This window comes from Pteropus alecto, unplaced genomic scaffold (genome assembly GCF_000325575.1).
Source record: "Pteropus alecto unplaced genomic scaffold, ASM32557v1 scaffold166, whole genome shotgun sequence".
Classification (NCBI taxonomy): Eukaryota; Metazoa; Chordata; class Mammalia; order Chiroptera; family Pteropodidae; genus Pteropus; species Pteropus alecto.
In genome coordinates, this window is record NW_006439757.1 from 3,625,943 (window position 1) to 3,653,558 (window position 27,616).

At 32.9% G+C, this 27,616-nt stretch overlaps 1 protein-coding gene across 2 annotated transcripts in view; it reads right to left on the bottom strand.

Moving 5' to 3' along the window:
- The window catches only part of PDGFC (platelet derived growth factor C), a 163,295-nt gene that overhangs the window by 26,875 nt on the left and 108,804 nt on the right, over positions 1–27,616 (bottom strand). For both annotated transcript variants that reach the window (XM_006916991.3, XM_015593315.2), the window contains one exon: positions 22,351–22,531. In XM_006916991.3, coding sequence (XP_006917053.2) covers positions 22,351–22,531 — 181 coding nt within the window. The remainder of the gene's footprint in view (positions 1–22,350; positions 22,532–27,616) is intronic.

The window sequence follows — 27,616 nt, forward strand, 5'->3', positions numbered from 1 at the left end:
GGATACTCTTATCAGATCAGAGGAAGGAAGAGAGACCAGTAAAGGGGTCTGAGAAGGGGCAGTGAGGTAGGAGTCTAATAGAGAGAATGTGATGATCTGGAAATCAGGGGAGAAAAGTGTTCATTGGGAGAAAATGAAGGATCAGGTGTGTCAAACACTGATGACAGGTCTGATTGGAGGACGGAGCATTTTCCACTGGATTTCGCAATAAGGTCTCGTTGGAGGACCGCAACAGGTATGATTTTGGTGAAGCGGTAGGGGCTAAAACTTGATGAGTGTTAGGAGAGAATAAAAGGAGGGCAATTAGAAGCTACAGACATAAAGAACTGTTCTGAAAAGGAGAGCACAGAGCAGGATTGGTATTGGGATGGGGATGTAGGTTCAAGAGAAAGACATATTTTTCTTAAGGTGAGAAAAATATTTGGATGCTGAGGAGTCTGGACCAATAAATAGAAAGAAAGAAAAAAAAAAGGTATATATTAAGATGGTGCAGGAAGGAGAGAAGAGTGTGGGAACACCCCTTGGGTAGAAGTAGACAAGAGAAGATGGAAGAGATGAAATTAGGCAGGCACTCTAATTCCCCAAGATGCACCCAAGGTCTCAGAAAGTAAGAGCAGGTATTCAGGTACAGATGAGGTAGGTGGGTAAAGAGCACGGTGAGAGCTTATGGAAGTCCTCTGATTGCTTCTATTCTTGAGAAACAGGAAGCATAACTATTATCTGAGTGAGGATAGGAGAAATGACACTAAAGGTTTGCAAGGAGAGATGAAATTATAAAATGGTAGTCTCGGAGGATCAAAGAGAAGATGAACAAAGAAACTATAGAACGAACTGTCCAGCAGCAATATAGAACACTTGAATCTAAAATAAATGCAATTTCAGTTAGAATGACAACAGAATTTCATTCGTGGACACCGTACATGATGTAGGGGTATAATTTTCTGGTTGGGTATTTCCAGAACTTTCTTAATTCAGGTATGCTTGTTGATAAACTCAGGTGAGGAGTCCCAAAAATAAGGGCTCAGAGTAGGCAAATGTGGTAGTGATGGGGACAAAGAAAAGCCCAGAGACAATGCTGAGCACAAGGGAAGACAAAGAAATGGTGAGCTCAGAGAAGAATGTCACAGTGTCCATAAAGTGTCGCCAGAACCTCCTAAGAGTTCTGATATCAGTGGAACTTTCAGAATGCGGCTGAGGACCTTTAAGGACTGCACTATGAGAAGTTCAACAAGCGTCTACATGAATCTATTTTAGAGATTTTCAAAGACAAACTGATATAAAAAGTTTGTTATAAAAAGAGTTAAATTTCAGTGTCAGAAATTCAGTCAGGCCAAAAATCCGTACTTGAATTGAGTATTAGTCTTCACAATGAATTCGGTATGCTACTTCTTATTCAATGTAAAAAAAATGCTGAACTTAAAATTTCTCATTTTAATCATTTTCTAACTAATTAGCCTCACAGAAGACAAAAGTATTAACTTCCTGAGGAATTTGAAACTTTCAGCATAAGCAGCATGGTTTCAGACAAATCACAGTTTTAAGGAAGATTATTTAAGCCTGATAATGTGAATATTCATGCAATAAATATGATGCTACCTTTTAAAAAACGCTATCAGAAATGGTTACTTTTAAATTAATTTACCTTTCTAAATGTCTTTCCTATTCACTGCCATGGAAATACTTTCTAGTTTCTGATGATTTTATGCAGAATATATGGAAATAATTACCAGCAAAACTGTGGTTTTAGATGCTCTGATCAACTGTGGTTTCAGCTTGTGTTACTGCTGTTCACAGTCTAGGAAGTGGTTAGTTTTGTTTTCAGGCTAAAGTACAAAATTATATAATTGTTGATACTGGGCTAACCTCTTTCTTTGATATTCAGAGCATGGTATAATCCTGTATCAACTGGGTTTCTCAGTGAACTTGGAAATTTCTTAGGTTTTATTGAGTCCCTTGTTACAACCTGAAAACATTTATTTCCTATGCTTGCCAGACTGGATGAAGTCGACAAGATGTGAGGTTTTCCCTTTAACCAAATATGGAATACAGACAGAAAAACTTACGAATCTTAAACAGCTGTCTAGAAAAAAAGTTTTTCTGATTTCATTAAACAGCAATGTACAAAATAAGGATAAGGACCAGAGTTCTTCACTTGGAAAATATGTACTCTGAAATGGTAAATGATATACACAAATGTTTTTGAAAATAGGTAAATTTTTACATAAGATGAAGTGCAGAAAAACCAAAAGTGTTTATTGCAAAGACTGGCTATTATTACAAAATACTTTATGAATGTAGCCATCAGAGGCTATGAGTATTTTCTAAGTTGTGCACGGGCATATATGAACATGTACGTGCGTGTACACACACACACACACACACACGCACACACACACACACACACACACACACAGAGCTAGCACCACAAAGTTTCTCTGACTGAAAACTAGGTCACTTGGGGAATGGCTGACAAACAGAAATTGAAGAAACTGAGGGTATATAGTCTGAAATAGTGAAGAATTTATGGAATATCACTTAAAATGGGAAAGGATATTTTGAGTCAACATGGTATCATGGAAAGAACATAGAATTTTGAATCAGAAGACCTAGGCTCGGACTCCGGATCCACCATTTATTTGTGGATATGCTCATTGGTAAATCGCTTATTTTCTCTGTGTTTTAGAGTATGTATCTACAAGACAAAGATAATAATACATAAGCTATTTAATTTACAGATTGTTTTGAAATTCAAACAAGACAATGTATACAAATACATTTGGTAAGGTAATAAGTGATTATGCATTGTTAGTAATGGAGAAAGTCATAAAATTATTGCATGCAGTTTCAGAGGAAAGATTAACACCAGTAAGAGAAGATTTTTGTTTAATACAAGAAAGACATTTCTAAAAAATAATATTGGTTAAATATGAAGTGGCCCGAATAGTTAAAAGACAATGAATTCATAAATTTTGTGAAAAAATCACAGTTATTTCGTTTAAAAAGCAAAGTGATTGTGAATCAGAGAGAAGATATGCAAAACTAATTCAAAGGTTTCTTCCAATTTTGAAACTCTATGAATTTGAATAGAGTAAAAACATTCCATTAGTAACACAAAGAGAATCTTTGTCCTAAATTGACCACCAGAATCCACTGTTTTGTGTAGTGCAAATTCTACCCACCCCAAGTTTTCTAAATAAAAATATTAACTTCGAGAAATAAACACAGGTATTTGTACCAATTATTCATTGAGGTTTTTTTAAAATCATAATTACCTATTAAAATAAACACGTTAATGCATGTGAAAGTATGTGTAACTTGAAAGGCATGATATAAACTTAGGTATAAATATTATGGTATGATACTAAGACATGGGTAATTAAATTAATTAACAGGGTGGGAACTTTGACATTTCTTATTACTTCAAATGACCTGAATTTTTTTTTTCTCCACTTAATTTTAGTTTCTAGGTAAGCATCAACTTTACATCATGAAGGTGGCAATGATTTATCCAGCAAACCACCAAGGGTTTTCCCAGGATCAACATTTACACAGGCACAGACTGCTGCTCTCTGGCTTAAGGCTTTAGAAGTTCAGTTTACCATATAGAATGCAGAAGCTGGCGTTTTTCCAGCCAGTGCTACTTCTGACTGTGGTATATTGGACATCACGGGAATATTTGTCTGCCACCAGAGCATCCACGAAAGTTGTTATTTAGCACTCTTTTATTCACTTAAAATTTTGGAGTGTTTACTATGTGCTAGGAAGTGAGACTACAATAGCAAATGAGACATTCTTGCAGAGCAAGGCATTTAGATGAAGTGCAGTCATCTCTGTGAAAAATATAATCGTCATTGTTTATGTTCAAGTTCATAAAGAAAAGTTATTTAAAATAAGGCTTAAATTCTGAAGAATTGATTCACATGTTAACTGGGAAAAATCTGCTAAATACAAAGCAAGACAAACAAAAATTTTCTATTAGTTATATGTCTTTAAAACTAAGTTCTACATAATTATTTAGCATTAAGTATACCCTAACAAGGTTATTATAAAAGTAATAGAATATGTTAGAGATGGTAACCTTACAAAGATGCAATAAAACATATTAAAAACTTGTACTTGTGCATAATACCTATGGCTGCGGTCACAACGATGAAATACCCTGCCTATGATGGGCCTGAAAGCCTAATCTCCATTTGGCCATCGACTTTGTCAAATCTATTTGGAGAAGGCTTGGACACTTTGATACACCTAATGAAAGTCTCCATTTATTATTCATAGAGATTAAAAGGGATATATCAAAAGTGGTTTCACCATGGTTAACACCTGTACATATTTTCTCTCAATACCAAGGATGAAGAAGAAAGCTTAACGTCTTTCTATGCTTAAAACAAATGTGATAACAAACTGAATTTCTTAATCCTCACAAAAGCAGAGCATTGGGATGGGCGGGTGGGTAGGAAATGATTAAGTAAATATATCTGTATGTTTTACAATTGGATAAAAGATTTAAAAATACAGATTTCACTGGAGTCACATTCAAATATATGAAGGAAAATACAATTGTATTACTATAATTTATTCATAATATGAATGAAATGGCAGCATATTTGTGGGACTCTTGAGCAAATCTGGAATTAAATTAAAATCTAAAAGTCACACTCTGTGAAAAATAGCAAGCTTTAATTATTTAGCATTATGTATATCTCCATGAAAGCATTCTGAAAGTAATAAAACATATTCCTAGCAGTAACCTTACACAAATGCAATACAAAAATGACAATCACAGAGCAGATTTTTAAAAACAAAAACAAACACGTTAAGATTAGCAAACATAAGAAGTACAGGGAAATAGGTGAGCATGCATGAGCAGAGAAATGTTTTGAAACTGCAGTGTCTCTCAAGCCAAAAGTCTTAACTGAGTGACAAGTTATTTTTACCAAAAATGCTTTCTCTTCAGGCAGAAATGCCATTAATACACAGAGAGTAAATACCACGAAGGTCCCACTTCATGTAGTGTGTGTAGTTCATGAAGCCTAGAGACCTGTCCAAATAATGAAACACTGTGCTTTCCAAAAACCTTTAATCTGTGTTTCCAATTATACCATGGGAATCACAGAGAGCAAATTTCACCATGAGACAGCTATCCATAAACTGTAGCTCTAGCCTCTTTTTTGGTTTCACTAAAAACGTAAAAATAGAAGAAGGGCAGGTACAAAGCGATCTCCTTCACTTTTGCTTATGGCCATTGGCACCAATTATGGGGGCAAGTGGACTCTGTTGATTCAAAAACCACTAATTTCACCCTAAATTCCTGCACTAAAAGATTGATGAGTTCTTCAAAAATCAGTGGGAAAGGGAAACAACCAATAGTGTATCATTGCAAAAGTTGTCCATTTTAACATCATATAGTATACGTAGGCATCCGATAAACTGTTCCCATCATTTTTAAAGCATCAATACTATTCTAAAAAGTGATCGTCGAGGACAAGTTTCTAGAACGAATAAGTTTTAAATCGGCCAATGTTCATGGAAGACCTTGAAACTAGATTTTCTAAATTCATTTCAGGTTTTGCAGGTTATAATGGTAAGTGTTTTTAACTATCAATTTGGGGGATTGTAAGAATGAATTTTTACATATTTTAATATAATATGCTATTTTACCAGAAAGGCAAGTGTAATGGCCAAAAGGTGTACTCTTTCATTTACAAATTATACGTCTTTTACAATCTAGTTCAGATTTTTAAAACTCAAGTTATAACATATTCGGTAGATTGTGAAATCGATTTAGTACTGTGTGATTAGCTTTCTTTTCTTTTGTGGCTATCATTCTTTTAAAAAAAGAAATAGAAAATATAACACTGATTTCATATATTAAGTATTATTTCATAATACATACATATACATATATATTGTATTATAAAATGTGATGGTTGTGTGCGTATGTGTGTATGAATAATCACATTTAAAATTTTTTTCTTATGGTAGGGTCTTGCTTGGAATCAGACATGCCAGTAATCTGACCCTAAAATAAAGGTAACATTTTTTCACTACTGCCTGCCAAACACTGAGCTAAGCATTTGGTATTTAATCCTCACAACAACGCTGTAAGGCAGAAACTTTTGTCATTCACATTCTGTGGGTAGGAAAACTTGCCCAGGGTTAAACAGGTAGATTAGTGGAAGAGTGAGAATTCCAGCCAGATTTGTAGCACTCAAGACTGCAAGAGCACAACCCTTTGCAGTGAGACCTTGGGAAAGAATCTTGGTCAAGGTCACCTCTGTAGAGACCAAGAACTTAGAGGAGTAAACACGATTGCCAACATAAAAAATATAATTGGTACCATAAAACACTGTTATATTCAAGCATATGTGTGGGTTATAATAACTTGTAAGGAAAATAACTAGAGCTCGCTTTAAACTGTTTCTTGAACTTGACCAGTTCACAGTCATGGGGTGGCTGATACAGTGGGGAAGCTGAAGCAGTTTAGCTGCTTGTAGCTTATAAACTCAACCATTTTTCTTCCTTAGTGCAAGGGGATGGTCAAATCAGAGCACAGCCTACATTAGAAGAGGATACTCTACATTAGAAAGTAAAACAACTGATTTGAACTAAGAAGTCATTTTAACTTAGAGAACTCTTAAAACAAACAAACAAAAAACATAGCATTTTCCTAAGTATAGACTGGTAAAGTAATGACAAAATTCTGAAATATTAGCGTTGAAAGTAATACAAGTCAAGAAGTAGTTTAGGATAAGGGAGTATTTAGAAAATAAAAATAAAAAGAAAGGGACAGAGGGAAAAATGGAAGGAAGGAAGGAAGGAAGGAAGGAAGGAAGGAAGGAAGGAAGGAAGGAAGGAAGGAAGGAAGGGAGAGAGGGAAGAAGGGAGGGAAAAGGAAACCCTGCTCCTCCATGACTGGTGAACATTTAATGTTTTTCAAAGCCATTTTGCTTTTTCAATAAGATAAAAATATTTCTTCATCCATTTTCATCCAGAGTTCTATATAAAGGATATCCAACTCATAGAAAACTCACTCTTTCCAACTCCCAGTGACTTTCAAGTATCTATGCTATTCTCTACAGCTTGAAAAATAATGAAGCTAAATCATAAGAAAAATTATAGAAGAGAATAAAAATATATTAAATGGTGCACTGTCAAGCATATTGTTAGCTACTTTGAAATACATACCAAGGCACAGTTATCAATTATCTTTCTATTGGCCACGTAGACTTAATTTACAATTTTCCATTGACAGACCACGAGGCAATATCAATATCAGCCTTGAACAAAGGAAAACAGCCAATATCTTAACCGACTTTCACTTAACTGACCTCCTGGTTTAGCGGTTTAGCTAACTTTCCTACACATGCAAAGCACAGTGATTGACAATACCCAATACTCAGTGAATGCTATTGGCATCCTTCCTGCTTCCACCAGTTGAATTTTACACTTATACCAAGGACAGTTTTTCAAACTATTTATATCAGTAGTACTTGTCATTGCAATTTTTTGGTTTTAAATATTATGTAACCCAATTAAATGAGTTGTTGTCTCTTTGAAAACTGAGATAAATGCTTTGGAAGGACTCCATACAGATGAGTGACTATAAAAAACAAAAACAAAAAAACTGTTCAATTAGGTATGAGAGATAACTATAAAATACGAAGGGGAAACCTCACAAAAATCCCAGAGGAATTCTGCACTGAGATTGCTTAAAAGATATCTTTGAGTTCTCATTTTTACTTAAAGAAATCCAAACCGAAAGTCATAATTAAGGCATTATGGCTATGATTTTTGGAAGAAGTACAACAGAACTCCAATCAATATATCCTTACTTAGAGAAGAGGTCTTGGCCCTCACCGAAGAGCACTGAAGTTAATTAAATGCTTACAGAATATGTGTATCATTTTCTAACTTTCCATTTGAACTACTCTAGTCAACTAACAAATCAGCTGTTAGCCCCCATGTTTTCATGAGCTGGCTGCCATTGAATTCTAAAAGTAAAATATATCTTGAAAATGTCACACATACTACTGTCTTTTGCTTTTTTTGTGTGACTATCATTCTTTTAAAAAAGAACTAGAAAATATAACACTGATTTCATATATGTAATATATAAGAAGTTAAACACTTTTAGATATTACACAGTTACACTTAATATGTAAATACTCCCACATACCATACCTGTTGGAACCAAATTATATACATTTTGTATGAGAAGAGATTTAGTAGCACTAAAGTCATCAATCCATTCTGGAGAAATGAAGGGCTTTTTAAGCAATCACTTCAGAATCTTGACATAGGTTTAAAACTATAGATTACATCTTGCACTCTTAGCATCCTAAAACTTCATTAATCTCTGTCTCAGAGGCTGCAAAGCCTTATTCATGGATTTATTTATAGTGACTATTTATGTTTCACACACTCACTGTGAATCCCACATCAAGAGGAATGATTTGTGGCATTATTTTTGATTATTACAATCTTTAATCTATGATAAATGTTCCACTCTAAGCTGCAAAAATGGTTCTGTACCACACTACAGAATATTAGATGAAGATTATGAGGTCACCCAGTTCAGAATAAAAATTTCCCCTCCTAACCTAAATTGATATTCTGAAGCCATTTCTTGATATAAAAAATGTATGCTCTCCCTTGTTATTCTTGGTTGAGCCATTTTTAAAACTATGTATTAATTAAACATCCTTTTAACTTTTATTTATAAAAGTCTTTTAATGTAACACTTTTCATCTAATACCTTCTATGGTGTTGTATATTTTTACTTTTTTAAAAAAATTTTTTTGAAGTTGGTAGATTGTGTCAATGTCATTTTCTAGGCTGTGATATCGTACTATACATAGTTATGTAAGATGTTACAACAGGAAAAAATTAGATGAGGGGTATACTGGATTTTCTTTATGAGTGAATGTCAATTTGCACTTACCTCAAAATAGAATGTTAAAGAAGTTCTTACAGAGCAAAAGTTATTAGGAAATATTATATACTATGCTTGAAATATATGATTTGACTATAATTTTTCTTATTTGTTCTGAACCATAGGCAAGTTGCATCATTTCTCCAAGAATACTTCCTCCTAGGTAAAATGGGGATAATTTCTCATAGAGCTATTGTAAAGACTAAATGAGATGACATAAATCAAGAACGCAATACAGTAGTAGGTGTTCAAGAAATTGTGTGTTCTATTATTATTTATGTAAGTAGGCTGATTATGGGTTTTTTTTTTTGCCAGCTTAATACAAACTTAGTTAAAACACAAAATTACATATGTCTTCAAATCAAATGACTCAATACCTACTTAAGCTAAATTGCATCTTGCCAGTCTTGCAATATAAACTAAAAAGTAAAAACCAGATGCAACAGAAGATCCAAGATCATATCGAAAGACTACATGTCTCTTTAAAGATTTAAGATCCTTAAATTCCTCAGTAACGTGGAATTACGCCAGGCCATTCATGCCAAATAAAGACTGAGGCAGCCAGAGGAAACAGCCTAGCCCTTTCCTACAATTAGGGATTCTATTGGAAGAGAAAATATAACTTGAGGATAAATGAAAAACATAATCTTAAGATTTGAGAAAACCAATTTAAATATGCAGTACAAATACACACCTTTGAATTAGTCAAATGCACTCCACTTGACATCTAGTCATAAAATACTACACTTTTTTGAAGTTCCAAAAGGTGACTAAGAAGCATGTAAACATTTAATTCAGATAGAAGTCAGTATTCTGCTGAAAACCCAGTCAGAAAGGATCCTGAGTTTAAAACAAAACACTGTATGCCTGGGTAGACATGGGACTTATTTTTATTACTTTTATCAGTAATGGGATTAGAATACCACAAAGCATCACTCATCATATTCCAAACAGAAAGGAAAATATTTGTGTCAGAATGTTTGAGATGACTTCTAAAGAATCTCATCCAAAGGATGTGTCATATATTTTAAAACTGCTTCACTCAGGTATTAGAAGTCAAGTTTTGGCATGCAGTGTGTCTCTGCCTCTCTAATAATTCAGTGTCTTTCACATGTCTTTTCCTAAAACAACTAATTACACTTAATGCTATTTCATTAACTTATACCCAGCAGGAAAGTGCCTTTATTTTACTTTTTTTTTTTTTAACCCTAAGAAATGTTATTCTTCTGGAAAAAGGCATTTTCTGTTTAGCAGTGCTGTAAAAGTCAAAAGCACAATTTCAGCGAAGGTATTAGAAACTGCTTAGGCTGACTTGGAGCTATTCACACTTATTTCCAATTCCTATTTAAGATTTTATTTTAGAGTCTTAGATAATTGCCACTTCGATGCCTTTCCTATTATTCTTCCAAAGGGGGGAAAAGATTTAACATAAACCTTGGCTTTCTTAAGCAAACCTGCTTTGGAAGTACTTAAGATAATTCATATAGTCTTCTAAGGCAAAGATGACAGCCTTAATCCTTCTTCTGAATAACTGCTTGCAGTGAAGAAAGGCAAGAAAAGGTACTAAGCAGGTATTTCCATAATTGCTTTTATTCATTTTTAAACAAAAGCTGAATTTACTTAGCTAGAGTGGAAACACCTAAGCAGATACAAGACCTTTGCCCTGGAGACATGAAACAGGGACAACCTGGTACAGGAATTTCCTCCCTCAGTTCACTGGGGCCTTTTGTGGCCTACAGGCAGTCACCCTGCCAACACCTGCGAAATGGCACTTCCCCTGTATTCCTTAGATTGTGTTTCCTCTTTTGTTCGTTTTAAATATTATCAATTGCCTATTATATTTCAGACACTATGAGCAACTGCATAATTTCAAACTAAAAATACTATGAGTCTTTTGTATTTCAGAGTGTTACATTAAGTAGGTGCTTAATAGGAGACTTCCAATTAAGTCCCGTTTTTCAATTTATTTTTCTATTTCTTTGTATAAATTTTTTTCAGTTTCCTTAATGACACAATTTTGAAAAATTCTTTGGAGCTGAAAAGATTGCTAGGATACTTACAAGTAAATGTGTAATTTTTCAATAGTGATGGAATTAGGACTGCTAAGTAAAACATGATCAGTGAAATATTGACTACAAATCAATTTTTACTTTTCTGAACATTCTGTTTACTTTGAAAGTGGCTTTTAGTGGAGCTTATGTCTCGTTTGCATTTTAAAGGTAATTGTGTGGAGAAAGTACAATTTAACCCTCAAGATTTATTACCACTATCACTTACTAAAGAAAAAAATGGTAAATTCTAATTCAGTTCACCAACTTCTCAGTTTCTCAAGTACTCATGTCATCATAATCAACAGAAAAAAAATTCTTGAAGTGTTTTAAAAAGAAAAAACAAAGATTGTGAGACAAATCTTATGTTTGCTTTTCTTCCTCCTTCAATGATCTTTCTAGTATAGTATATATGCCAAACCAGTCCAGAGGCAGCCTGGCTTTAAATAGAATTAGAAAAACCCTAATTAATAGCCTCACTTTTAAGTATGTGATCTTTTCTGAGTTTTAATTTGTAAAATGGTGATAATATTACATCATGGGGAATTAAATGATATAAAAGCACCCATCAAGTTCAGCACATCTTTCAATTTATGTGCGTTCTATACTGCCTGATTCAACTATTTCCAAGTTATCATTAACCTTTCTCAAATACATTTAGAATGTATCATTTCCTTTCTCAAATACATTTAGAATGTACTTGACTTTTAAAAATTAACCTCTTCAGAGTATATAACACTAACTGCACTTATGATTTAGTTATAAAACTATCAGAGAATATAAATGTTGACCATTATATTATATATAAAATCAAGTTCATGTGATTGATGTCAAAGCAATCTTAAATAAATAAAAGTACAAGTATGTCAACTCAGTTAAGAGATAAGTAAAATTTTGAAAGCTCTTGTTTTAATGTTAAAAGCATTCAAATACACTAATAGCATTACTCAAATGAATATCTGAAGACTATGAGGATAGTGTTTTCTCAAATGTATGGATCACATGATGATCTTACACACATACATAATGATGAATTATGGTTGGTGTCTTGGTAGATACTCTTAGATATGATACTAAAACAGTGTTTAGGATAATTTAAATAGCTAATCAATATCTACTCCTATCTATGCATTGCTAACATTAGAAAAGTAATATTAGCATAATCATGCAAAGCAACTTCTCTTGGGGCTTATTTTATGACCTGGGAAGATAATGGAGAGTTGTTCCTGAAAGCCAATCACAGAGCATGATACCTGGTACCTATAGTAGCCCCACTCATTGGGGATTTTGCTTTTATCTGAGATCCATCACAGTCCGGAACCATTAAACAAGAAATTCCAGAAATAAACAATTCAGTAGTTTTACACTGTACATCATTCTGAGTAGCCTGATGAAATCTCTCACCATTCTGCCTGGGATGTGAATCATCCCTTTGTCCAGTAGCTAGGCTGTACATACAATATAATAAGATATTTTGAGAGATGAAGAGACCACATTCACATAACTTTTATTATAATAATTGTTACAACTGTTCTGTTTTATTATTAGTTATTGTTGCCAATCTCTTACTGTGCCCAATTTATAAATTAAACTTTATCATAGGTATGTATGTACAGTAAAAACCTAGCATATATAGGGTTGGGTACTACCTACAATTCCAAGTATCCACTGGGGGTCTTGGAAATTAGCCCACGTGGATAAGGAGGGACTACTGTACTATGTCCTCAATATATTATACAGTGTTTCTGAATATTTTTAAATCAAATATAAACTTAGCCTTTAATAAGAACATTCCTAGATGAATAAAATAAAAAAAAAATGAAAAGATAGTGATTTTAGCTCTGTTCTCTCCCCAAATGATTGATTCTAAAGATATTTTTTTAAATGCTTAGTCCACTAAGGCCAAAGAAAATTGGAAAGGAGACAACAGCGATAACATTTTGGAAAATGAAAAGCAGGTGGATATGCATTCATTGAATCGGTGGACCTGACAAAGTTCAGCAGAGGGCAAAGCCAAGAAGGAACTCGATTTACATAGAAGAACAACCAAAAAGCTCTGGGATCTGGTGGCTTCAGGTCCCTATGGAAACGAGAATGGCAAATGGGCTAAAAACAGGAGGACAGATTGAAAACTATGAAGCTGTCAGATACCCCAAATCTATTTCTCCACTTTGGCAGAAGACTGACTTATTCCTTATTCAGATTTTTTTCCCTGAACAGAATAAAACTGAATATTGAAGGACTGGAGAACCCAAGTGAGTTGGGAACTGTGATATTATTCTGAATATGGAGCGATAGAGCTTTTAGGGTACTAAATACTGGAGGGATTGGTTTAATCCACTCAGCTCTCATTTTAGAGAACTGGCAGGCAGGATTATAGCCTTAAAAAGACATTAAAAATATGAGGGAGTTTTCAAGAAATTGACCTGGCCAGCTCACAATGATCAGCGAGGCCATGCACATGCACAGAATGTCCAGTCAGCTTCTAAGTGGCCAGCTCGAATTCTAAACTTAGTCAAGTATTCATTAAAGTTTCAGGGTTAAATAAAGGTATTTTAAGTTAGACATGGTCATGAAATTTTTATCTGTGACGCTCTTTTTTCTCAGTGAGTTTATGGGGGCTTTTACTACCTTCTTCATCAAGAAAGTAAACAGAGAGAGAGGAAGATAAAAAAAAAAAAATCCTGCAAACAAGACTTCTAATGTAAGAAAAGGGCAAAGCATACACACCACAGAAATAACAACTCTAGGAAAACAAAACAAAAAGAGGGCAGGAAATAAAATGTAGTTATAGAGTATACTTCAATGCTCACCTGTGAAAAATGATACCCGGCCACCATGATGTACACGGAAAATTTGGATCTTGATATAATTAGGAGCTAACAGAGGATGGGGTGATGGGAAGTGTCTACATGTGTGATAAAGGCAGGAGGAGGAAAGAAAGCAAAAGCCTCATCTTCTAGAGTGTGAAGTCGGTGAAGTCCACAGATAATTCTTAAGACCAAAAAATCAAGAAGTATCAACAAAAGCATGTTATATAAAGTTATAGAGGTTGATTTTGCAAGAATCAATTAAAAGAACAGGAAGACCTTGCCTCCAAGGAGCAAGAAAATAGTTTGGGCAGAGGAAAGTGGAGGCAACTGCTATTTTTATAACAAGCCTAAGAGAAATATTTGCCTTTTAAAACTATGTGCAAGTATAACTCTGACAAAAATTAAAATTATATGTAAAAAAAAGAATATGAGAATAAAAGAATATTTCTTGATGGTTGGAACTGTCTTGTTTTATCAACGGTGTCTTATCACACTGTAGAATGAATATCTAGTCTAGAACAGTGCCTCAGTGATGGAACTATGACATCTGTGAATTATCAGACAAGCTTAGTGTTGAACTAGAAAAGGCGGCAGATTGTCATTTATCCTAGTTCAATGGATAACAGATACTGACAGTTGACAAAATTGATAGGCTTTAATATATAGCTTAGAAAAGTCAGTACAATAAATCCAAGAACTAAAAATTGAAATCTATCCATCTAATTCTATGAGAAAGTCCCACTTTTTTTGCAGTCCTGAAAAATAAGGAACACATGGGTATGTTAGCTGTTATATGCATGCAGAGTTTCCAATCTGCTCCATAAAATATTCATGTTTGTTTGAATATGAAAAATATTTCCCCAACATCTTGTAGTAAAACTCTCTGCATCCTGCTCAGTTTATAGTTTAGAGCAATTTCTCCCCCAAATTCATTGTCAGAATGTTTTGCATCACAACCTCCAAGTACGTTTGATGAAATGCAGATAACTGGGCACTACTCCAGACCAAGAGATTCAGAATCTCTGACATCTGATAATACGCATTTTTCATAAGTTCTTGAGAGATTTTTATAATATATTTGATATCAAATTTATACCCTAGGTAACTCCTAGGGTTTTTGTTTGATTGTTTATTTGTTTTTTTTTCTTTAATCAAAGAGTTATAACATCCCTCTGCTCTTGACAATTGCCTGTCTTCATCATCAAAATCTTTCCAAATCACGTATGCGACACTTATTCACAGACTGTGTTTATATAGGTATGTACGTTTTTTCTCTCAAACAAGGTAAATTCTCAGAGACACAGGGCAATACCAATATGTCTTTGAATTTTCTCACAACATACCGTCTCATCAAATATTCATTCTTTACTAAATGTTGAAAAGAATTAAAAGGAAAATGAATGGGGATGCTTTAGAAAAAGTATTATTTTATCATTTTAAATCACAACAAACTTACTTCTAGAGAACAATTCTCTTCAATGGTTGCCACATAAACTCTAAGCTTTTAAAACTTTGTGGTTTTAGATATAAAATATGAATCAATCAAACTTCAAGCTTTCAATTAGTATACATTTTTATTTATAAACTCTTTGTATATCAACTAAAATGGTCTGTCTGCCTTTTATCATTCCTGCATAGTACCAACTGTCATTTTTGTTCTAACTACAAATCATACCACCTGTGAAATTCTTTCTTAGATTGCTAGGAATTAATGAAAAAAAATTTTTTTAAATGAAAAAGAGACCATGATCTTCACGGAAAGAGAGCAATGTGTCCATGGGTAGAAATTAGGTGGAAAAATATATTAAATGGCTCTTAGCCAAGTAAGAATTTAGTCGCAGCAGCAATTTTTTAATTTCTTTGATATAATAAAATAATGTCATCTAAAAACTCCCTGCATAAATATACAAGCACATTGCATATTTTAATAAAAATCTAATGGTTCGAAGTGTTTCAGACTATAGTATTGACATATAGTACTTGAAATACTTTTTCCAGTGTCTATGTGTTACAAAAACTTCTAAAAACTAATTTTTCTCTTAATTCTATCTTAAGGTAAATAAAAATTTATTTGAAAGGTTTCAACCTAAATTTTCACTTGCTCAATTTAGCATAATAGAGCAACGCAGTGCATTTGTTATGAAATTTCACAATTTTAAAAACTTTGAGTACATTCTGACTGATATTTTTTTTCTATGGGATTAGTGTTATGATAGTTCTCTAAATATTTTTATTCCAGACATGCTACTTTTTTTTCTTCCCTAAGAAAGCGAACCAATGAACTTAATGCTTTGCATGAGTTAGTTGGAATTTTTCTTAACCTGAACATAAAAGCAAATTTGGCCTTCAGTTAAGACTTTTCTTTACATGTTATTAACAGTGAAATAACCTACTGGCAAACATCAGAAAGGATGGAAAAAATATCCCCCCTCCTCCTTTCTCCCCCTGACTTCAATATTCACTGAGCTGCTTTGTTCTCTGTATCCTGCATAATTAATAACTACTTTGGCAATCAGTCATGCATTCCTTAATGGCACCTCAGGCATCAAGTGTCCTTTTAAGCCTTCCCCACAGAAACCATACACCCTTCTACAGTGTGCACTGTCTGGGCACTGACTTAACTCCGGACAAGTCATGTACAAATTACTATTAAGGAAAACACATAATTGGGCTTATAAAGTGGCTATAATACTTACTATTTAGTTAGTATCACTTAATCACTTTATAGATTACATATATAAATAATTTTACTAATGAGAATAAAAAAATATGTGATGTCCAAACAAGTGTCACTGATTATATATATTAAAAAAGAAAACATAAAATTATACAAATAATAGAACAAATTTGGAAGCAATTAAGAAAAAAAAAAAGATGAGTTTCACTGGTCACCTCATGCTCTCCTTTTTAGGCAATAAAGAAAAGATAAAAATATATGTAGTCAATGGTACGTGGTAACTTTTTTTCAATCTAAACTGATTCATTTACTAAATGGAAAATGAGAGTGAATAAATTGTTGAAAATATTATTCTATTCCTTCTGATCAGAAACCTTAGATTAAAACTCTTTAAAAAAATATTACTATATTCAATAAACTACTTGGAAATAAATCAGTAGTATTTTAATCATCCTTCAAAATGTTAACCAGATTGGAGGGAGAAAGAAAAATCTTCAGATCTTATCAACATTTTAAAAGATATGTATTAGGAATAATAATGTACTCAAGAAGAACAGTTCTAGATATATGAAGAATAAAACCACTAAAAATATTCAGGTTTGGATTTGTACATTTTATTTCAAAAATAGGTATTTTTTCAAGTAATTGTCTGACAAAAATATGCAATATTTTTTACATTAAGGCTGAGATTTTTTAAAAATAAAATGTTTAATAAGGTCTTTTGATAGTTGAAGAAAATATTTTTTTCAGTCTTCGTAGGTTTTTTAACATTCTTAAATAATGGTGCTTATGCTACAGTACACAGAGTAAAACATACATAATCTATTATAAATTACTCCAAAATTAAACAAGAAATTTTCTTTTCTTTCTAAGAGATCTGAAATGTGTGCTGGGCTCTCAATGTGTGTGGCCTCCAAACAGAAACAAGCTTGCACTGTTTTATTTCAGTTTTGCTTCATTTCTTCCCAAACAATCTCTCATTGCTAATCTACCAGTCCCTTTTTTCCCCCTCTTTTAGCATGAAAAAAAAAAAAAAATCAGACATTATTAACTCCTTATGCACAGTCTAAAAGCTGCATATATATCATTTGGCATCAATTTGCATGATTCATTTTTCATTATTTATTAATGGGCCATAACTGGGGAATATAGTTTTTCCAAAATAATTTTGAAAATAGCATTAAAATGCTAAAAATTTAAATTTATGTAAATCTAGTATTATTTTTTAAGCTACGAACAACTAGCTATAATTTCATGTAAATATCTTATGCTAAAATTTTTTCTAAACCAAAACAGCCTATAATCTCAATTTAAAATAGGAAAATTGAAAGATAAATTTTATATTTTATTTTAATGTACCTGAAAATGATACTGAAATCATAGCATTACAGAGGAAAGTATATCTATATATAAAATATATATAATATTTCAATATTAGATCAGTATCACTTTATTTAAGATAGCGAGTATTTCCTTGTTTAACTATATACTCTCATTCATTAGTTGAGGGAAAAAGAATGAGTAAATCATATTATGAAGGTGAACATAATTTTTATTGGCAACACGTGTGGCAAAGACCAAGAATTTTACCTTATGTATTAAAACTCCATCACTAAGATACACAGTAATCAGAACCTTGGAGCATTAAATCAAATATCCATTCATGCTCCCCAAAAAAGCTACAAAATTATCTTTCTTATATTAAAGATATATTTAATAAATATTAAAATATTAAAATAAACTTTCTCCATAATTGTACCAGAAAAAAATGTGATTAAACTCAGTTTTTTTCTGCACATGAATAGATGCAAAATATTCATTAAGTTAGCTACAAAAAGCAGGTAAAGATGATTATATACATTAATGGTTATAATGTCATAAGTAGCACTAATTTCTTTAAGATTCCTAGACAGCTGGATGTTCTACTCCTCAATAAAAATAAAAGAAAATAATAAAATAAAATTAAAAGAAACAAACAAACAAAAAAACCCAAAACAGTTCAATTGTTTAAGTAGGGCAAAAACATGTTTTTAGTAAAATAGCTTGATATATCAGGACCAGGAAAATATGTGAATCTTCAGTTTTCTACTTTATGAATCATCACTATTATGCAACAGCAGCGAAGGTAACATAGTAAATGAAAAGTTAGTGCAATTCCATATGGGTTTAGCTAACTCTAAGGAGAAATGGCTAAATGTCTATGAGATATTAATGAGCAGCTGCAATGTGTCTGGCATTAGATTAGGCGGTTGGTAACAAACCTCAAAGTAGGAAGTTAATAGTCCGCTAAGGACTTGTGGTTAATATCATTTTTATCATTACAAAGTTGAGAAACCATCATGGCCAGTGGCCTCTAAGGTCTTATTTTACAGGTGGATTTGCAGTCACTGAGACCATTGCCTCTAGGGAACTGGGTGTGCTAATAACGAAGTCCATTCTTGGCAAAAAAAAAAAAAAAAAGTATCAGAGATGTTGGTGAGAGGGAAGTTTGGAGGGGCACTTGCCCCTGAGCAAATGACACAAGAACTTTTAAGTCTCTTCTCCAAAGGGCAAACTTTCTTCCCTTAGGCTTTCATTCATTGATACACAGATAAGATTGATGGATGGCTGCCCTGCTTGGGGGAAGTAGGTAAGGGAGGGATGTCATTTAGCAAAACACAATGATAATTCAAAACATTCTGTAAGACATAAAAGCAAAATCCCTTGTCAAATTTTCACTCATCAAATTTTGCCCTTCTGGGGGCAGGTACTGCATTTAGCATGAGTGGCTGTAAGGGAGGAGAGATGGATATATGGAACCAAGACAAAGCACAAGTGAAGAGATGGCAGATAAATTGTCAAAATAAATTTAAACCCAAAAGAATCAAGGCTTGCGAGATTGTAAATTCATACATCAATAATCACTCCAGAAAGCAATCTAGCAAATTAAAATCACCAAGTCATTCTTATTAGGCAATGTAGGGCCCAACTGTCATGTTCTCTTATTTCTTCCAGCCCAAAGCTTACTGTTTTCCTAAGCATAAAGCTCATTAATATAAGGTCTCCTATGCTATTTCTCTGCATATCTCCATTTTTCTCAGTCCATCACAAGGCACCTTAGTTGCCATACAAAACATGGCTCCATAGATGCCAGGGGAACATCAATTCTCAACCCACAAAAGTTCATATTTACAAATTATCAAACTATTTCAATAACTATTACAAATATACTAAATTTAATTTTTGTTATGCAGTCAGTGATACATAGTTCACCTAAAGTCTCAGATGCAGTTTCTGGTCTTTGTCACAGTAAATCTCAGATAACAGGTCAAACTCAGGCGGTAGGGCCTTTCTTACTGAAGAGGATGGGTGGTACTTATAGTAGGTCCTTATAGTTCTTTAATTCATCTCAAGGCTTATGAATCTGACATACACTTACAGATAAAACTACAAATGTCAGTGAATCCCTTGAGAATTAACCTGGAGTGAATAAGTTGTATGATCAATTCAGCATTTAAGCATTTATTAATAACCTATATGGTGCCCAGAACTGAGCTAGGCCCCATAAATTCCCTGTGTTTTTATCTTTATATATTTTATTTAATCCACACAACTCCTTGGGTTACACACAGATAATTCATGTGGCCATAGAATCAGAAAAGGACAACTCTTGATGTTGGTATATATGCATTTTAGCATTTGTCTTATTTTGTAACATGCGAATAGACTGCTATTTATACAAATTTAACTTCATATAATAGGAAGAGAATAGTTCATCTAAAATACAAAAATCTCAGTTTCAAGTTTATTTGTGTCACAAGTTTGGGATAAATAAAACCTTTGCTGTGACATAAGACCTACCATTATGTGTTTTATAATAAATTTAATTGTTTTGTATTTAAATATTTAAGGACATAGTGCTATAACCCAAACTGAAAATGTAGACTCTACGACTTTGTGAAAATGTAGCCATGGATCCCAAGGCCATCTTAGACTTAAAACAAAGAAACAAACAACAAAAAAAACAAATTCTGTGAAGCAGGATTCTGTAAAAGTGTATTAAACAGATTCTTAGTGGCTTTATGCAAATAAATAATCACAGTGTCACTGTATTACCTATAAGTAGCATTTTTTAAATCCTTGCCTATTATCATATTTCATTTCTAGTTGAAATTATTAAATTTTATTAACTTTAAATACAAAATTGTTATTAAATTTAGAAACATTTTTGGAAATTAACAAAGGAAATAGAAAATCTATATGTACTGACAAAAAGTATTTCATAATAAAATAGAGATATGGATATCTTAAATAATCTACATAAGGAAATTGATCAAGGTTCACAAGATAAAGTTATAGCATATATTTTAGAGCTATCTCCCTTAACTTCAGTTTTACACAATAAATGATTGTTACTAAATGAATAAATTGTCATTTTCGAACTTCAGTTTGCGCTGTTTTTTAGCTGTAACTTAAATAACTAAATTTCAAAATTTAAACATCGATTCCATATTTTTAAATTTGACACATGAATTGCTAGATTGCTATGTGCATTGTTTTTACATCCAATAAGAGTTTACATGTTAATGCATATAGCCCGCAGCATGTGGTGTGTGCTGGTGTGCCTACTACTCATTTGCTACTCACCTTGTCAAAATCATTAAAGATATCAATTTTTATATTATTTTAAATAGTGAAAAAATTGGTCATATTTAAAAAGTATACTAGATGACATCATCCTATTTGTATGAGTACTTCCGAATTACTATTACAAGCAGAATGTGATAAAAATTCAAAAGGGTTTTCGATATTCTGTTGTAGTGCAACAAATAGATACAAATATTTGAAATAATATATAAAATAAAGGGTAAAAGCAATCATGATTCGACTAAAAATACAATAACAATTATAATGAGAAAAAAATAGATTTCTTAAATTCTAGTGAGAATTCTAAAACTTTTTGGAGGCACGAAAGGCCATAAATATTAAACGAGCAGGATAAATATTAAGTAGAAAAACAGATTAGTTTTAAAAATATATTTACTAAAACATTGATTTGAAAAGAATTAATATTTAATGTTTACCTTTCTCCAGAAAAAAATAAGAAAAATATGTTATATATTTATTTGTATACAACAGATCTAGAAAATAAATTTTTGGTGAGTTCAGAAAAGTATGACTCCACTTTAATGGGAAGGAAGAAAAGTAAAATATCACATAAAAGTGTGGACTTTTAAGGCAATACAGACATGAATTTAATTAAAATTTTATTAATGCCAAATAGTGTTGGCTTTCAAGCTCTGCAATATATTCATTCCAAAAAAATGTATATGAATTTAAAAATAAGAACTATCAGAGTCCTGTGTGAGCTTCAAATTTACATCTTTAAAGTCAGAGTAACATTTAGCAAAAGGCAAGAGTATCATATAAGAGTCACCAAAATCATACTTTATTATTTAGTATGACTCATAGTTGAAATTAATTCAGTAAGATATTATATAGCCCAGATTTTGATGGTGATCCCTAAATGCTAAAACTAATAAATACACAAATTTCCTTATTTTTCTCAAGAGAAAATTCTATGTCTATCCTATGTAATTTCCCATCAACACTGACATACCAGACAGTGAGTTGGACGGGGACACATATGATACAACTTTCTAAACGTTGTACAAAACATATTTCATTTCATTACATTAAAAGGTATTTAATATGGCTAATGATCTACATTGATGAAATTCAAGTTATTTGTGATAATTAAAGTGACATTTATAAAAAATATCAAGCTAGAGAAAAGGTTTTTGTTTTGGTTTCCCTGATTCTCCTGTTTAAAACAAGAAGGGTGAGTAAACAAGTAACTGACCTAATTATATAAAAGGAACTGTAAGTGGTACTTACTGGCATGACGATGTTGTAGTGGATGCAGAACCCTGGTTCAGAAGGAAAATATTCATCAGATACAAATCTTATCCTGATTTGATTTCCTTTAGAAATCTGTTTTCCTGGCACAGTCCCAGAGCCACACCAGCGCCCTAAAACAGTTCCATCACTGGGGTCCTCAACTTCTACAAAATCATACCTGCAGAAAGGAAAAAAGAAGAGAGACACAAAATCACATTCTGCTATTTTGGCAATTCAAGTTCCATGCAATGAACCCATGGACCACATTTAACTGGAAAAATATAATCAAATATTCCAAAAAAGAGATACACTGAAAATGCACCCCAACTAAAGAAATATGAGTCTTTTATTCTAAGCCCTCCTATTTTACTGTTAATGAATGCCAAATTCACTAAATAGTCATCTCAAAACTTAAACAGTTTGTATGAAGCAACCATATCTGACATTGAACTCATGAATTATTCAATTTAATCTCCATTTGGACATCATAGCCTTACTTCAATCTTCATTCTTAGTATTACTGCCCATTACTTTCTGACAGTAACTCTTGCGCCCTAGTCAGGCTCCTTGGCTTCCTCTCCTCATGTGTGATGCAAGCTTCTCTGGAGCCACTTTGTCATACAGACATCCTTCAAATCTCACTTTGTACTGTACCGCTACGTAGTGTTCTCAGCTCACCATCACCTTTCTTGTTTTTGATAAACACATTTTTTTTATATTAACTATACATACGTAAGTGATCCATCTTCATACTTAGGCTCTTAAATTCTTGAAGAAAGGGATCAGTTCTTACATAGTTTTATTTCGCACTACACTACACACAGAATCTTAAACACAAGGAATAAAGGATTAAATTTTTTAACAAATGCTAACTATGGTTTGGAAGAACAGAGCAGTGGATTTAGGCAGTATTGCCCCTTTAGTGAAAGTTTCAGAAATCTGCAGAGGCATTTTAGGTTGTCTCAATGGTTGGGGGTGAGGAGGACACTGTGAGATGTGGTGATCCATGAATGTTGGACAATGGAAAGTCCCAAAATGAGTATTTGTCCCATGCCCTCCATGCCTTTCAAGTAGTTCCCTGGACATTCATGTACGTGATATGTCTGCTATTGTTGATCTAAGTCTGGAACCTAATATTGTCTCACATATAAACACAAATATGTTTTGCAGTTTTAGTTTCAGACCAATTTTCCAGAAATTCAACTATCAAATAAGTAGAAGTTTTAATACTTTGGAACTTTACCACGAATTACTCCCTATTTTGAAAAAGAAAAACATATTTGTAACGGGAACACTGCTTATAATATTTTTATCACAATTAAAATAATTAAACCTATTCATATTACTCTAAATTAATTAATAGCTGTCATTATCATGATTCCACTTAAAAGATGCAAATATCTATTTCCTTTTAGTTTTCTAGTGTATATTTTTATTTATATATTTAAATATGTGATTTTAATGCCAATTACTTTGTTATTATATCAGCTCCATATATCATGCAGATCAGTATGTTTATTTTTTAAATGATTGCACACACAGATGATTGCTTATATGAATTTTACTTCAAATACTAAGGGACATTGCAAAACTTCTGTTAAAAGGGAAGTTGAAAATCATTGGTAGATTTTTTTTAAAAAGTCTAAATTCAGTAAGTACTAGATAACTAAAAATAATATATTTTGTGTAGTATTGAATTTATAGATAAAAAAAATTGTTGAATAAAGACTACGTATATAATGAACCAATTATACTTATAAATCTTTGTCTTAAAGAAGTATCCAGAACTCTCTTCTGTAACTTCACCTGTTTCAGCCTCATTTTCCTCTTCCTTAAATTGAAGATAATGCTACCTAACTTACACAGATGTTTTAAGAAAGGAAAAAGAGACAGCACATGTGTATTGCCTAAAATGTAATTGCCACTTAATAAAGTTTGTCCCTCACCTCTATCTCACATCCCTACCCCTATCCCCACACCTACCTTTTAATATAACCTTGGGAGTTTGAAAGATATAAATTAGAAAACTCAAATACAAAGGGGAGAGACTATTTCTGCTATATTATGTGACAAGTCCAGGGTTATAAATTACAAATGCATAAGCTAGCCAATAAAACCATCCCAGGAATTTTGGTGTATGTATGTGGTGGAACCAGGAAATGGTGGGGCTGGGGTAAGAAGAGTTGAGTAGAACAGACCTGCTTAGTTATTTCAGATATATCTGGTACAGAAGTTGATAACTACCATTTTAAATCAAGGGGTGATTTTTATATTAAGATTGTTTACTTGTGAAACAAAGCTACTATTCATAGTTTGTTCTGTGCCTGATGTAGGTCACCACCACTGCTAGTTTGCAAAGAGCAAGATTTCAGGCTTGGTCAATCACTCTACAAGTATTTATGAAGCACTGACTTGGTGCAAAGTGCTATGCTTTCTCAGGATACAAAGATGAAACTATAGCTTCTTTGGGCTCAGGGTCCATAAAACACTTTGGTGAGTGCTCTAATGAGAGGATGTAGGAAATAGTGTGGAATCCTGGCAGAGTAAGAGTAATTCTATACAGTGAGATTAGGGTCAGCTTACAAGGAAACATTTGGGCTGTCAATGAGTACTGACTGACCGGGGGTGAAGCGGGGGGAAATGGAAATGCATTCTAGCAAGAAGTGCAATCCATAAGATATAAAAGAAGAAAGAAAGGGCCAGGCATGGTCGATTGTGAATGGAGGATGGGAAACAAAGAAGCAGACAGAGATCAAACTGGAAAAATCGGTGTAGGTGAAAAGGACTTGATATTTCAGTCAGAGGATCTAATATTATTTTGTAGGCCAATGTTGAAAACAGGTAAGCACAATTTTAAAAGGAAGTGTTTCTTTAAAATTTTAGTCGTCATTTTAAAAAGTGGAATTTCACAGAAAAATCTGGATTTCTGGACTTTTTTTTTTTAAGCTTGAAGTTCTGGTAATACCAAAAATCACTGACTCCATGAGGGCTCAGATCTCCAGAATTGTCAGTTCCAAGAGAAGATATATCTTTGTTTAATTTGCTGCCTTATCTGTAGCACCTACGTGCCAGGCACATGGTAAACTCTATATTAATGTTTGATGAATGAAGGAATGAACACTGGGCCTTCATTTCTTTCCACTAAATGAGGCTGAGACTAAGTGGAATGGGACAAAGAGATATACTCTCTACAGTTTTTAAAAATCCCTATCACCTTTCTATGCTGTTTTTTTTTTGTTGTTGTTGTTTTAATACTATGATATTCATTTATTTACATTGCTTGCCCATGTAGGCATCTGAGTTTGTCAGCCTTGCAGCATATGAGGCACAGCCACAAAGGTTGCAATGAGGGAGTAACAAAGACAGAATCGTCACATATTTGAGGAAAGCCAGGAAAACATCATATTTCAAATGTGGGCAGAAAGAAAGGATCCTTTAACAAAAACATCCTGAAGAGTAGAGGCAAGGAAACAAGAAGAAAACCACTGTGAGTGATGGCACAGAACTCAAGGAAGAGACAATATCCACCAGAAGCTGAGCTGGTCAGTGATGCCAAATTCCAAGAAAGATCAAAGAAGATGAAAATCAAAAAGTATCCGCTGGATTTGGCAATTATAGAGTCATTTTCAATAAACTGGTTGGGGAAAACACGTAGTGGCCAAAATTTTCTTCACACCATTTTCAAAATAACTATTATAGTTTTTTTTAATAGAACCATTTTAAGGGAAAAGACTATCACATGGAACAAACCTAAAACTAACAACTCATGTAACTGTTTCACTGGAGTAAATTTAAAAGGAGTTTTTTACTACACATGGAAATATCTGGAGTATAAATGCTAAGAATTTATTAAGGAACAAATAAGTATTAAACTTAGCCTTATCTAATTTATATCTTGATATAAAAATCACTGTCCTGCAAATAAAAGGAAGAGTGACAAGTACATTATTGCTTTTTTCATGAAGATTTTTCTACTGAATTTGATGCCATTAAAAAAAAACTCACTGATCTTTATAACAATTTCTGGATTTACAGGTGGACTTCTGGCAATTAATTTTTACATGCTCATACAAGTCCAGCACATACATTTATCATAGTGCTTTAAAAATCTACAGTTTTACATTCCATGAAGGTTAAAATGAAATGAACATCTAAAAAAAGTACTATGTTCTTTGCTTATAAAACAGTAAACTTAACATATGCTACTAATTGTTTCATACTAAATTAGGCATTTTTAAGATTTTGTTCAGAAGTGGTAACATATAACAATTATTCTACAATTAAATTTTATGGTCACACCTGACAACTGTTTAGATATCTATGGAACTGAAAATTATTAATAATATCATTATTTACTAAGACTTAGTTTTTCTTCTTTATCAAAACAATAAATCCCAATGCTAAAAGATACACTTATAAAAATAGTATTTTTTAACTTAAATCATATTCAAGATCATGTTAAATGGACCAAGTCAAGGTCTACCATTGCCACTTGATACCGTATTTCTTTTTAGCTTGTTTGAAAATTTGGAGTGTGGTTGGAGAAAGATTAATGCATTAAATCATGTCATCTTCCCCATTTTTTGAAGTTTTCTTTTTTTTCCTGATAGAATGCCATTTGCAGAATGTCAGATTCAGTGCAGAAGTTACTTGGTTGATATACTATAACATAGTTCAAAACATCAAGAAGAAAATGAAGAGAGAAATCAATGGCAAAAGATATCTGTAGGCTTTAGTCAAATGAAAGGGAAATGATAAAACCATTTGACACAGAAAAGTAAAATCACAAAACATAACCATTCTTAAACATAGAAATCTGCACATGCCCAGGTGACTATTCTGGAGACACAGTAATCTTATAATACGCTCTCAGGTATTTATTTCCAACATGCACAATTGCTCACATCAGTATTTAAAGGATTTACTAAACCTATTTTATGAGCCAATCAAACATCACTTTCTCACGGCAACATGATACAGAGCACACAGTGCTAAGTGGTTTATAATGATCACTCCCTTTCTCTAACATACCCCTGGGGACCCAGGAGGATTTATGTTCTTTTATGTTTAACAAACAAGTCTGGTATTGTAGACAAAATTTTCATTCTCAAGTGGGAATTTAAAAACTGTGAGGGCATGAGGATCGCTTTCTTACTCCTAAGAGTCATAAGGAGTATCCCAAAGAAATAAATTCACTGGTAAACATAATTGTCAGACACCCAGCTTCCTTCAACAAAAATAAACCAACCCTGCAAAACAGACT